Consider the following 14,473-nt stretch of genomic DNA (forward strand, 5'->3'; position numbering starts at 1 on the left):
ATGAATGTTTTTATCCTCTAACTAAAAAACAATGTCAATTTAATCAAAATTACTCGTTAAAAACCAAGGATGTCACTCCATATATCAAATCCAAGTTTTCACAACTTAGAGGTCAATTCAACAATTTAAACACATGCTTACTTATTTATCAATTACTCCTCAAATATATCAATTCAACCAATGTTATGCACAAATTCAACATTCAATTCACAAAGATACAAACAGTTAATTTATACCATACAAATCAAACGTGCAAAGACTACAATTAACTTTCTTTATCATGGTTAAACAATCCCTAATTTTACAAATGTTTCTTACTCTAATTCTCACATAATGACCTAACTAGACAAATAAAATCCTAATTAAAAATTTAAACATATCACTATTATCATATAGCAATATAGATTCATATTAGAACATTTTATCGAGTCACATGCGTCTCCTTTACAATTCATATGCGACTCAAAGAGTAAAATCATCTAAAAAAATAATAAAAAGTAAACTTACTCTATTTTACACTCTAATTGAAGATGTGTAATTTTTATTGTTTTTTATCTTAAAAAAAAGGTAAACTTGAAAAAAAAAGATATCTATAAAAGTAAAAATAGTAATATTCACAGCGATACATGATATTTATAGACAATATTAACACTATTTATACAAATATAACATAGAAAAATGTAAATTAATTTAACACAAAATAAAGATTAATTAATAATAAGTAAAAACCAAAATGGATAAATTTAATAAATTTAAAAACCAAATTAATAATTAAACTAAATATTATTATTCATTTAAAAGATTGGTACAGTACTGAACTCAAGGAGATGACGAGGATTCTGATGTAGTACAGAGTGCAAACTGTATCACACTTTGAGGCACTAACACACTTCCGAGACCATGTGTTCCACCCTCCAATGAAAAAGCTCCATGTCATCCACTTACTTATTATTTGTGTGGATATAAGGAGAATATTTTGGATGATTTTTTAGTATTGTATATATTTGATTTAATTAATTTTTGAGAATTTGCAATGATGTGCAGAAAAGTTTTGGAAAAAAAGGAGCGATGAAAAAAATTGTATATATTATTAGCTTATTCTTATATTCAATTTTTAAATTTTTATCATTATTATTAACAATTAATATTTTTAAACGATTTATATTTTCTATAAATAATTTATTTTCATTTTGTAACTAATTCTCTTAATAGGAAAAGTTTATATTTTGAAAAATACACCTAAAAACATGATGGGACCTCATACCGGAAACAGCTTATATATTTTTATTAATTAAATCAATTATACATGTTAATAATTTTTTGTTTAATTAATTTTGAAAACTCTCATGTAGTTCTTTGTAGTTAATTTTTTATTAATACTTACATTTTTATGTTTAATTTTTATTTAAGTGAGTGATTAATTATTATTTTATTTTGTTATCATACTTACTTATCTTTATATATTAAAATATGTAATTTTTTTATTAATATAAAATAATATTATAATTGTTTAAAAAAATAAATAACCTTTATTATTTTCATTAAAAATACATTAAATAACAATAATTATGTTAGATAAGAATAACAATCTCATTAATAATAATAGGAAGGTAATATCGGACATCCCAATGTCATTGTATTAACATTAAGATTCAAATAAAAAATATAAAAACTTTTAATTACTCAACAACTAAAAAAAATGAGTTAAAAATATCTTATCTTACTAGATATTGAAGATTTAATTAAACCGAGATTCTTCACTCGATCAGAACAGTCCCGAAGTCCTAGTCAGGGGCTTCTGTTCAGTTATGATAGTGTTGAGTTAAAGTCAATTAGTCACTCAATGCAATACAAAACCCCAAAAATCAGAATATCAAAATTAGGTTTTGTCCTTTGATTCCTTCTTCTTTCCTGTGGTCAAAGAGATCCATTTTCAAGGAACTTCCAATTTTTTCTCAGGTTAATTTTGGTGTTATCCATGTTCTGTGTATTGTTTTTATTTTGCTGCATTTGTAGTGGGAATTCTTCTATTTCTTTCTTCCACAGTTCTGTATAATGTTTTCATTTAAAGCTGTCTTGAACTGCATTGGGTTTGCTCAGTGCGGGACTTTGTGGTAGAGTGGCAAAAGGGGGAAAACATGATCAGGGCTTAACGATTTTTGTGGAGCTGAAGGCGTCGATTTTCGAAGGAGCTTCCCGTTTTTTAGAGTTAAATTCTGTCTCATTTCCACCCAATTCGCCAATAATTTCCTTTTCTCATGCATATGTTCTTCAACGGTGTTTGTTTCTCGGTTATCGGTGCATTTTTTATTTCGCTTATTTTTTAGTGGCAATTTAATTTTTTTCCTTCCGAAGTACTATGCAGTATTTTTATTAAAAGCTGTTTTACACCACCTTGGAGGTTGGTCAATTCCAGACTAGTGTGCTGGAGGTGTTGATTTATCAGCTGTTTTGAATTTTTAAGTGAATAATGTGTGGTTTGCTGATTGCTTCATGCATGGCTGAGAAATTGGAATTATCTGTGTGCTTCAACGGATGCTGCTGAATATATGTATTGTAAAGCCCTTTTTGAGTGTGGAAAAGTTATTGCAGCTTGTTAATCTGAATGGTTCTGTTTCTGCGTCTCTATTATGTGTGTGTTCATACTTGATCTGTTTCATAGTGCGCAGTTCCAGTTTCACATTTGAAGGAAGCTTATAGTTTCTTATTTATCCAGTGATGAAGTATTTTTCAGATGAAGTGATTGTAGTAAAATTTCTGTTCTAGTTTAGTGCTTTTCTACTGAATCCAATATTTAATGGAACTCGTAGGCACTCTAATAGAACAACAGTCCGTTCTAATGCTACGTTTGTCTTTCAGGCGGTGGAATAATAATAATAACACGCCGTGGAGGAACTGTAATGGCTCAAAGCAGCTCTGATGAGGATACAGATATTAGTGAATCTGAAATCAGTGAGTACGAAGATAAATCCTATGAAGAGCTGAAAAGTGGAAGTCAGAATTTAAAAACATCGAATGAGACTTTCACTTGTCCGTATTGCCCTAAAAAGAGAAAACGGGATTATTTGTACAAGGAGCTCCTTCAACATGCTTCTGGGGTGGGTCAGAGTAGTTCACAAAAGAGGAAAGCTAGAGACAAAGCTAATCATTTGGCTTTAGTGAAATATTTGGAAAAGGATCTCATGAATGTAGATGTTCCATCAAATGATTCAAAACCGGAAGATGAAAGTGATTCTTCTGTTAATTCTAATGATCAGTTTGTGTGGCCTTGGATTGGAGTTGTAGTTAATATTCCAACTAGACGGACAGAAGATGGACGCTGTGTTGGTGAGAGTGGTTCCAGACTGAGGGATGAGTATAGAAGCAGGGGTTTCAATCCAGTTCGAGTCAATCCTTTGTGGAATTTCCGGGGTCACTCCGGAACCGCTCTTGTGGAGTTCAATAAAAGCTGGCCAGGCTTAGATAATGCAATGGCATTTGAAAGAGCCTATGAATTAGATCATCATGGGAAAAAAGATTGGTTTGCTAATGATGGGCAGAAGTCTGGTCTTTATGCATGGGTTGCCCGGGCAGATGACTACAAAATGAACAGCATCTACGGAGAATATCTGCGGAAGATGGGTGATGTCAAAACCATATCTGAGCTTATGGAAGAAGAAGCTCGAAGGCAAGATAAACTTGTATCCAATTTGAATAACATTATTCAGGTCAAGAACAAGCACATAAAAGAGATTGAAGTTAGATACCATGAAACTACGGACAAAATGAACCTTGCTATGATGGAAAAAGATAATCTCATTCAATCTTATAATGAAGGTATCTATTTTTATTGAGCCTTAGGACCAAATAGCAACAAATACATATTACTTGAGTCACCGTAGGGGTTCACATGACAGGATTTTGCATTGAGAAATTTATTTTTAAGAATATTGTGCGGGAATTCTGTTTTATATTTTTAAATGTTTACTATTATTTTAAAATGGCGCTGATCTTTTGTAACAACAACATTTTTTGCTATGATTCCTTGGCTTCAGAGATACAGAAAATACAGTCAAGTGCCCGGGATCACTTCCAGAAGATTTTTACTGATCACGAAAAGCTCAAAATGCAACTGGAGTCTCAGAAAAATGAGCTTGAGTTACGGAAAATTGAATTAGAAAAACGTGAGGCGCACAATGAAAGTGAAAGAAAAAAGTTGGCAGAAGAAATTGAGGAGGTATAGTGTTTTTCTTATTTTGCTGCATCTCCTATAGTGTACTATGATTGAAATTCTGTTAAGATTGGGGAAATAATGTTATTCTTTTAGGTTGATTGATTATTATGGTTGAAGTTTAGGTATTTCAATGCTTTAGAGGAAGGTGTTAGCTACCAAGATCAATCTTTTTCCAATTTTTGCTTGTTGGGTTTGATGATAGTGATGATTGGTTATTGTCATTTAAATTTGTGGATCGAAATTTCTGATAATAATGGAAATATGATGAAACTGGTTTTGATTTGGCATATATGCTATTCGAGGCTGTGAATTGAAAATAAGTTAATGTTTCTATTGATGGTGCGTTTGCCTATAAAGTGAACCGTCTAACGATTCAATCCTTGGTGGCGCAGTACATAATTTGTCTATCGGATTTTGATCTAGGAAGTGATCCTGTGCCATGTTTTGCCACAGGCGATACTCTAGATCGATGGCACTGATATCCAATAGTAATTGTGGAGTATTAATTTAAATGCGACCTCTATCATACATTCAATGAGATGTAATTTGGGAAGCGAGAGGGGATGGAAGTAATCAATCTTGAGTAGTATGCCAAAGAATTTCTTACTGCCATTAAAGAGTTTGCTTAAGGACTATATCAATAATTCTTTTTATATAATCAATTATTGCTGTATCTTTTAAATCATTTAAAGTAAAGAACTGCTTAAGGAGCTTGTGGAAGGCTTTGTTTAACACTGCCGACATTAATTGGTTTTGCAGAATGCAACAAAAAATAGTTCTCTTCAGATGGCTGCTCTTGAGCAAAAGAAAGCAGATGAAAATGTTATGAAACTGGCTGAAGATCAAAAGGTGTGTGGTGCCCATCTTTTACCTTTGTTAACAACCAAAAATGTCCTTGTGAGCACCAGAATGACTTAGTATAAAACTATTTATATTTTATACAGAGGCAAAAAGAGCAACTCCATGCTAAAATCATTCAGCTTCAGAAACAACTTGATATGAAACAAGAACTGGAGTTGGAGATTCAGCAATTAAAAGGATCTTTAAGTGTGTTGAAGCACATGGAAGATGACGAAGATGTTGAAATTCTGAAGAAAGTAGATAATTTACAAAAGGATTTAAGAGACAAGCAACAATCACTTCAAGACATTGATGCACTTAATCAAGCACTAATAGTTAAAGAGCGCGAGAGTAATGATGAGCTGCAGGAAGCTCGACAAGCATTGGTTGATGTAAGTGTGCTTCTTTCAACTATATCTTCCTGCTAATTCTTCAAATTAATTTGCAAGGGCATCTGAATGAGGTTCAGTCCAGTGTCGTTGTGCTTTCACTTGGCTTATGGGCTGGTAGTGTTTTGTATCGTGATCTTGCTCACCCATATGGAGTGTTATATGAATTGAAGCACATACGGTCTAACAAGTTTAAAGCATTCCAATTTTTTCTTTTATTTGGTTAACTGCTTGTTAGTTCTTATAATTTATAGCAAGGCAGCAAAGGGACGAATAAAATTAATGTTCAAAATTAATTTGCAAAGTGACGTCTTACTGTTCAATATTGCTTTCATGATTTAATGGTAATGTTTTTTCTTTTTCGTTTTCACTCGCAGGGAGTTAAAGAGTTACAACCTCATGGAAATATACGTTTGAAGAGAATGGGCGAACTTGACACAAGTCCATTCCTTGAGGCAATGAAGAAAAGATACAATGAAGATGATGCTGAAGAGAGAGCTTCAGAACAGTGCTCGTTGTGGGAAGAGTATCTAAAGGACCCAGATTGGCATCCATTCAAAGTTATCATGGTTGATGGGAAAGAAAAGGTGTTTCTATATTAAACATATTTATAATTCTCCTGAAATTATCCTTAGTGCTTCATTGCATGTTTCTCTTAATCAAACTTGGTTCACTATGTTATTTATTATTATTGTGTTGTGGAAGAAGACAGTTAATGTTTTGATAGTTTCCGTCTCTGCATTATGATTGTTTGTCTTTCTGAACCTGTAATACTTTCACAGGTTAACCTGTAAAATGAGCAAAAACACAAACAAATAGATTGATATAAACTTATGTTCTAATCTTTTCTCTATTATATATTATTATAAACTTTAAGTAACTTTCAATTTATAAATACAAATTTTCTCTACCCTTTCCTCAGAAATCCTACTCCCAAATACACCCTTAGGTTTGTATTTAACGGAATAGAGGAATGCTTGCGCTGATTAGAAGAGTCGTATGTGGTTATTGATTAAGTGGAGAAAAATGATTTGACCACTAAGAATAGCTGCATATTTGTTAATGTTGAAGTTTTAAATAACCTTTCAAGACACGCCACTCTGTTAACACGGCCAGTTCAGGTGTTTATGAAAAACTTCAGTCATGTAAAATGTCAAAGGTAAAGCCTAGCCTAGCTTAACTCATCTCCACACGCTAATGGCATTTTCTCCTTATGATTTTGTAAGCCTGGAGGCATGCACTGCCAAATAAAGTACTTTGCAAAAATTTGTGTTATGTTCAAATATGAAAGAGAAACGAGTATACTTAGCTGATAAGGATTGGTGTGGGAAGGATGACACTCGTTTGAGAGAATCAGAGCTGATAAGAATGGCCTCCCATAAGTTTTACGAAATGATGAGTGTGTTAGAAACAGTGTAGTAGAGTGTTTTTCTAGCATGTTGTTTTAACCTACATCCTTCAATTCTGCCTCTAAAGCTTTATGGCAAGTATCATTCTGATTTAGCAATTTGATGAATACTGATGCTTTTAATTCATTTTAACCTAAACTTATAAATTTCTCTTAATCTGTAAGCTGAACATTTGCATTTTGTCATCTGGCTTCACGCATCTATTATTTCAGGAAATTATTAGAGATGACGATGAAAAGCTGAACGGGTTGAAAAATGACCTGGGTGAAGGTGCATATAAAGCGGTGGTGGAGGCATTGTTAGAAATAAATGAACATAACCCTAGTGGCCGGTACTTAACGTCGGTATTATGGAACTACAAACAAGGAAGGAGAGCAACTCTTAAAGAAGGAGTACAATTTCTGTTAAATTATTGGACAAAACGCAAGAGGGGAACGACATGAAGGTTTGTATATAACTATATTAGGATACTGCATTTGTCTTTTGAACTGTGTGTAGAGTCAGATAGTAGAAAGAAAAAGATTTGAAAAGCTATTGGCATGTTGCTTAGTTTTCGCAAAAAATTAGTAGTTAACTTAACTTACATTATTCACAACCAGCATCATCTTTGTGTTATTATACGATTACTGTTATTGTTGAAATTATTGTGATGTAGCTAAGGACTGTATTTCCGAAAGGTTGATGTTGGCTTCGGGAAGAGAATTATGCATAGCAGTCTGGTAGCATGCGTCCATATTGGGAGAGCAACAAACCTAGCAGTTATGTATCGTAGGTTAAGTTATTTGTGATAATGCCAAACTATTTAATTTCACTTGGCACTTGGCTTCTCTGGGCATGTTGCCGGGAAGCAAACTACATTCGTAATGGTGGTCTTTGCAATCATGTGTGTGGGAAAAGACATTAAAGTTAAACTTCTATGACTATGTATCATTTGACTTCTAATCTTAACTTTGAGTAATTGAAGTTAAGACTGTATGCCATTTGCCTTTTCAACTTGACTTTATCTGAGTAATAGCCATCCTTGTGCAAATATAGTTGACTGGTTTTTTACCATGATCTAACTAATTCTTATATATTAAAAGCATTATTTTTCTCTAGTTAAATAAGTACGTTTAAAAGATTTTATTTTACAAAACTCTTTTCAATATAAGTATGAGAATGTAGATATATTTTTTTTTTGAAGGATGATAATGAAAAAGTGAAAACCACATTGCCACACCATACCCATTGTCATCTTAATAAAAGATTTTTAAAATAATATGTACACATTATTTGACGAGAGTTTAAACTAATTAAATGATTACTTTAGTTAAGATAATAACTTTTCGTAACTAAAGTAATAATCATATTACACCGTTCTCACGCGTCATGAACAACGATTCCTCGAGAAGCTTGTGTTTGTTTTTATAGATCAAGAACGTTTCATGGCTCAGTTCCAGGCATTCGCCTCATCCAGCTGAATATTAATTAATGTAGCTCTTGGGTTTTTTCCTGGATGCAGATAAAATGGACTTGATGGGTTCTGGGTGCATCTATCATGTTGTTGGTGCCTGACGCCATCAAGAAAAACGAAGAAGTAAAAAAAATTTGAAGAAAAATAAGAGTCAAGTATGAAAAAGGAAACCTGGACTAGCAGAAGCATGTTCTTGGTCTTGAACAACTACCCAGAAGAAGGAAGCTCAAAATTGTAAAACACCTAATCTAAAATTAAGCATGAAGGAAAGAGAAAAGATAAAAGCACTAAACTACAGAAAAGTATAAGTTGTATTATACAAGACATTAGACTTAAAACAGAAAAACTAACAAAACGAAAAACGAAGGGTTCTTGCGGAGGTCTAAAGATTTGAGCAGAGAGTTTTCCTCTCTTGAATCCGGGATTTTGGAGTTTATGCAGAGTTACGATAAGCCTGAATTTTGGAGTTTTCATATTAATAAAAATAGATAAATTAAAATAAAATAAAACTAGAGTTTTACATGAGACAATCTCTGTCTATCTATTCACAAAATAAGAAAAAGAAAACAATATATTGAGAAAAGTTCAGAATTGGATTGATCATAGGCCCAAAAGAGCATCCATCGACTTTATGGAACCTATCTTATTATTCGCACCACCAAGTTATTATTTAGACTTCATAGTATTGTTTGGAGATGTCAAAATGAATTTCAATCCGTAAGTCAATCCGGTTCACCAAGGGTTCGAGCCGGGTTGTGTTGAGAAAAATTCAATTTTTTCAAAAGTAGGTTGAACTCAACCCGGCTTATTTAATCCACATGTTAAACAGGTTCAAGTCGGGTTGGAAGTGGATTGACCCACTTAACCTACCAACATTTTTTTTACAATTTTTTAAATTTTTTTAAATTTTTTTAAATTTTTTAATAATTATTTAGTACTCCTACTTATATATGTTCACAATTTCATATTTTTAAGTTATAATGGTGCTCAATAATATTTGAATAGTTTGAATGTTTAATTAATTTGATTGTTAAGTTGTATATATTGATACTTTAATCTTTAACTATAATCTTTATAGTAAATTACTCAAGCAACCGTCTTATAAATGATTTTTTCTAAATTAGTATAACAAAAATGTGTAGTTTTTTATTTATATTTTGTTGAATAACAAAACAGAAAATGTGTAATATTATTCATGTTTTCTTAGACTATATGGATACTTTCTTAGAAACAATTCATCATATACCGGTGGTGAGCATGATCAACTAATTTTATTTTATTCATTAAATATTCATATCATTTATAAAACAGGAATACAATATTCGTTACCAAACAGAAACCTAAATATATATTTTCCTTTATCATAAACGAATTTACTATTGTTTGAAAAATTTCAATAAAAAAAATAATTTTTTATGCTTCGTTAATTTTCTCTCTTTAAATACGTACAATGTTAAGCTAATTTTATTAAAAAAAATAGTTTTTCACCACAAAATTCTAGTATTGTTCTAGAAAAGATGAATAAAATGGTTAATTCGAAAAGGAAAATTTTAATACCTATTGTTCTTAATTGGATAATATTAGAATTCCAAATTAACCTAATTGAATAACAAAATAGACAAATCAATGTATTTTGTTTTTCAAAATTAATTCAATTCATTAAGGAGGCATAGGTAGTTTGAGGACCTCAAATATTATAGACCCACTACAGTCTCTTTGGGTTCCATCCATTAATGTTAAAATTTAATGTATGATTTTTTGAAAACATCATTTATTATATCATAAATAGATTGCACATGCAGAAAAAGCTGGTGATGCCCAATTAGGAACCAAGACATGGTAGTCAACCAATCCTTTTTTTCACTCTACAAATAACAACTATTGTCCACAACCATTTGATTTATATTTCTAATTTTTTATATTTATTATCTCTAGTCTTTTGATTAAAAACAAATGTTAATCTAATAATTTAAACATATAACTAATATTTTAAGATCAACAAAAAAATATTACATTCATTAATTTTACCAAGTTGATAAAAAAAACTTAATTTAGTTTTTTGCGTTGTTATTAAAATTGGATGAATAAGTAATTTAATAAAAGTATTGAACGAATAGATTGTTTGTGAACAAATCCGTTGTTGGCTAGATGGAACATAAAATAAGTTTACTAAATAAATAAATGAATAAAATATTTCTTTTGAAAGATAAAAATTCATGTTTTAATATACTAAACTAAAAGCCTCTGTAGAAATTAAAAAAAATAGTGCACAGTGATTTGTATATTATTGTTTTCAATAATTTCATTATATCCATTCCTTTTCATTGTTGTTTTTATATTCCTTTGTAGAAATAAAAAATGTAAAAAAATTCTTGAGCCTTATTTACCAAATGATATAAGAAAGTTAACATACACTTTGTGATAACAACGGCCGAATTGAACATTGAAAAATGACAGAATATGTTTTGTTTTCCTATGTAGACACAAAAGAGATTTTGGTAAGTGAGGAAAAGGCTTGGTGGAATGTTAAATCACATGCTCTGCTACCTTTCCCAGTCATTTGGGTTGGAATGAAAAAGATAAATGCAATCATAGAAAGAAGGTACACTCAGCAGCATACAATTTTTTATTTAAAGCTTACACATCCAAATTGAATCACAAGTATGAGTATTTTTCAAGTAACTCTTGTGTTTGTAGGTCAAATTTAACAACACAAGTCTCACCAATACCAACACAAAGGCTCGGTTTGGAGAGAGATTTTTCACTTTACAATGAAAAGGGCACTTAAGAGGAATAGTTTAGCATGTGAAAAATAATAATATATGGGCTTATTGTTAGATCGGAACGTTTATTATTAGATAAAAAGTTATACTGATTATTTAGGAGTTTTTGTTAGATCAAAAGTTTATTATTAGATAAAAAGTTATGGTTATCGGTTAGGACGTAATGTGTTTTACTTTAAGAGAGTAACAGTTTAAAACGTCACGATTCGATTGTGATTCGATTCACCTAATCTTTGCATCAACAATTATGCTACTAGAATCTCACTTTATTGTGATTTAATCCATTTGATCTTTGTCACGAGACAATTACGTAACTGACAACAAACTTTCATCGTTGTCTTTTATTGTTTCATGTATAATATATAAATATAAATTGTAAATCTGCATCTTTTGCCGTCCCATATAAAGAACCTTGTGGATCACGTTAGCTAGTGAACCTTTTGAGTTTGTCTTTGATTCTATGAATCCAGGGGACAAATAGCTGGCGTAGCAAACGGAGACATGCTGTATTCACAAGTAATCACATGCTCAAAATATATGCTACATCCATTTCAAGCTTTTTCATGCTTTACTAATGCAAGAACCCATCTTTGTGGTTTGTAGTAGAAAATTTAGCACCACGTTGTGGAAACGCATAATTTTATCCCTGGTGGATTAAAAAAATCAGAATGCAATGTGCATTCCCAATTATAAACATGTAAGTATAATTATTGGGTAGAAAGTCATAAATCTAACTCTAACGTCACAATTGAAAAATACTAAAATTTGTCACATGGCTGGCTAGGTGTGTGTAGTTTGCTTTTTTGTTCTTTGCTTCAAAGCCCAAAAATAAAAAAAGTTTCCAAGACAAAACTTTTTGTACATACTATAACCTAGCATCTATCTGATAAGTTAATTTATATCGAGATTATTCTCTGCCATCTCGTAATTACAACCCACCACATTAATTAACTTAGTTCACAAAGGTTTCAATTTCACCATATTCCTTTCTTCACCTTCCAGCTACCGCTTTAGGAAAAAGTAACATAACCAACTTCCATTTTTGTTCTACAAGGAACCCAACGCTTTCACCAACTACATATTATCATTCAAACAAGGCACTGTTAATTAAGTAAGTCGCAGTCACATCACCAATAAATGTTGATTTATGTGATCAAGAGCTTCATCATGTGATCTTCAACCTCGTGTACCTAATTTCCTTAACACTAATTCTATCATTGTTGAAGCAACGATTCTGTTTATGAAGCTTTTAAACCACTTAACTATGATTTATCAGAAACTGTTTGAGAAAATAGATATGAATTGCAGAGTCCAGTCAAGCTCAAATTCGCAACGAAACACCAGAGAAGGTAGCTAGCAACTGAAATTGACCCTGTTTGATGTGTATATAGACTATGTAGGTGTTAATTATTTAATGTTAAGGGAAGAAAACGTAAGAGTGATCTCAACCAATGGTAGATATTTTATTTTGGGTTTTGTTTGTTAATTTCAATGGGTTTGGTGTGCGATCTGGAATCTGGAATCAATCACCACATGCATTAAACGCGTTATTATGCAAATTTTTATTCTTCACACGTTTTCGGAACAAGTCTTCCGATACAAGTGAAATATGAGCATCAATAAAAAAAATTAAGGAAAAAGGTTGTTTGAAACTATTTGATAATTTATATAAGGGTAAAATAATCTTAACAAAAGTTAATTTTTATATTTTTAGAAGAAAGATAAAATAAATAGTTATGAGAAGTAATATCAAATAGTAGTAAAAAAAAAGAATAATGTCAAAATATCAGTGTTTAAAAATTAAAAAGATTAAAGGTTTTACAAGATTACAATTAAGTATTTCTGGATTTATATATTTTTTCAAAAAATTTAAACTAAATCAATTAAATTGAGCTAGATTTGGTTTGTTTTTTAAATGAACGGATTAATTATTGAGTTTGATTTGATCTATTTTCATATCAACAAAAACTGAATCATTTGAATTTGATTTTCTTCCAAATTGGTTGAAGTGTGAACACACAGCTAGAGAGTATTAAAATACCCAAACGTTGAAATTTAAGAAGCCGTTTATGTGTAGTTGATGATGATTATGTTAGGTTAAAAATATGGCACGTGACAGATTTATTAGTAGCGAATACTTTTCTTGTCCTGTATCGTTGGGTGTATTATAGGGTTGTGACGTAGGTTCCTTAATTAAGCTGATAAACGGATAAGAAAAATAATGCAGATCATATGGAGGATTGATTTGTGTGCCCCTTAAATAACATAAACTTAGATCTATCCTTGTCACTGTTATATATTATGGGGTGTGGTTTTATATTTTCTTTAATATGTTATAAGTTTATTTAACTACTTTGTAATTTATTTTAAACAATATCGACTTGGTTGTTATGTGACTTTATTTGAATAATTTTTAACTTATTTTTAAATGTTACCTTAACTTGTGGTTTAATATTATTATATTATTATTTTTAAGTTTAGAAAATAATTTAAGTATGGAATAAGATAAATATCAAATTGAACTAATTAGAGTTGTAATCTAGGTAAGTAGTTCAATTTTTCTTTTTATGTTTTGTAAAAGGGATGCTGTTAATGAATTCGATATTTGGTGATTTACCTAGAGTTTTAGTAGATATATAGAAATGTTAAAGAAAACGTTTTGCTAGTAGATACTCTATATAGTTTTAGTAAAGGAATGTAGTGATAGTGTGATATTGTTTATATGTATAAAGAATTATCGAGTTTGGATTTTTTTACTGGTTTGTTTATATTGTTCTTCTGATGTATCTTTAAATTACACTTATAGTCATTAATTTTAAAATTTTAAAATAAATTAAAATTATCTTTAAAATATTAAAACAGTATGTTTTGTATGTTTATAATAAGATAACACAAAAAATACAGTAGAAAAACCGAACTCATAATCTATAACAATATATGATTTTTTCTTTTATGTTCACATTTTAAAATTTAAATTTTACTCTTTAAAATATAATTATTTACTAAATTTTTAAAAATAGATCATTACTTTTACAAATTATTTTATAAAATCGTCTATCTTTATTTTTTTTTATTTATCAATCGTTATTTTCTCATATTTTATGATATATTTCACTTTACTTTTAATAAATATAATTTTATTTTATATATTTAAAAAAAAATACATAGACACGCTTTACGCCAGTTATATTAATATGCATTTATATAAAAAGGGAATGTATAATAAATGCAAAACCATATGCTTGAGTGGTATAATCGAAGTAACATGCTATTTTTATAAGGGCAGTTGAATAGAATTTTCAAAATATTTTGAAATATATTTACAATAACTATGATTAAACATGTATATAACATTCAACTTGTCATGTATATATAACAATCTTTTT

The 14,473-nt window shown here is 30.3% G+C and overlaps 1 protein-coding gene across 3 annotated transcripts; it reads left to right on the plus strand.

The window, feature by feature from the left end:
- The first annotated feature begins 1,730 nt into the window (after positions 1-1,730).
- Positions 1,731-7,849, plus strand: LOC114183472 (protein INVOLVED IN DE NOVO 2). Of its 3 annotated transcripts, XM_028070507.2 has the most exons (9): positions 1,765-1,959; positions 2,101-2,208; positions 2,860-3,816; positions 4,035-4,216; positions 4,973-5,062; positions 5,158-5,445; positions 5,820-6,029; positions 7,064-7,296; positions 7,507-7,849. In XM_028070507.2, the coding sequence occupies exons 3-8, from the start codon at positions 2,901-2,903 to the stop codon at positions 7,292-7,294; spliced, it is 1,917 nt and encodes a 638-aa protein (XP_027926308.1). In that variant the 5' UTR covers positions 1,765-1,959; positions 2,101-2,208; positions 2,860-2,900; the 3' UTR covers positions 7,295-7,296; positions 7,507-7,849. The 3 variants fall into 3 exon arrangements, with proteins under 3 accessions (XP_027926317.1, XP_027926300.1, XP_027926308.1); XM_028070516.2 differs by lacking the exon at positions 2,101-2,208 and having other exon boundaries at positions 1,731-1,959; positions 7,529-7,849; XM_028070499.2 differs by lacking the exon at positions 2,101-2,208 and having other exon boundaries at positions 1,732-1,959.
- The last annotated feature ends 6,624 nt before the right edge of the window (positions 7,850-14,473 follow it).

This window comes from Vigna unguiculata, chromosome 1 (genome assembly GCF_037176805.1).
Source record: "Vigna unguiculata cultivar grain cowpea cultivar isolate G323 ecotype 2 chromosome 1, ASM3717680v1, whole genome shotgun sequence".
Classification (NCBI taxonomy): domain Eukaryota; kingdom Viridiplantae; phylum Streptophyta; class Magnoliopsida; order Fabales; family Fabaceae; genus Vigna; species Vigna unguiculata.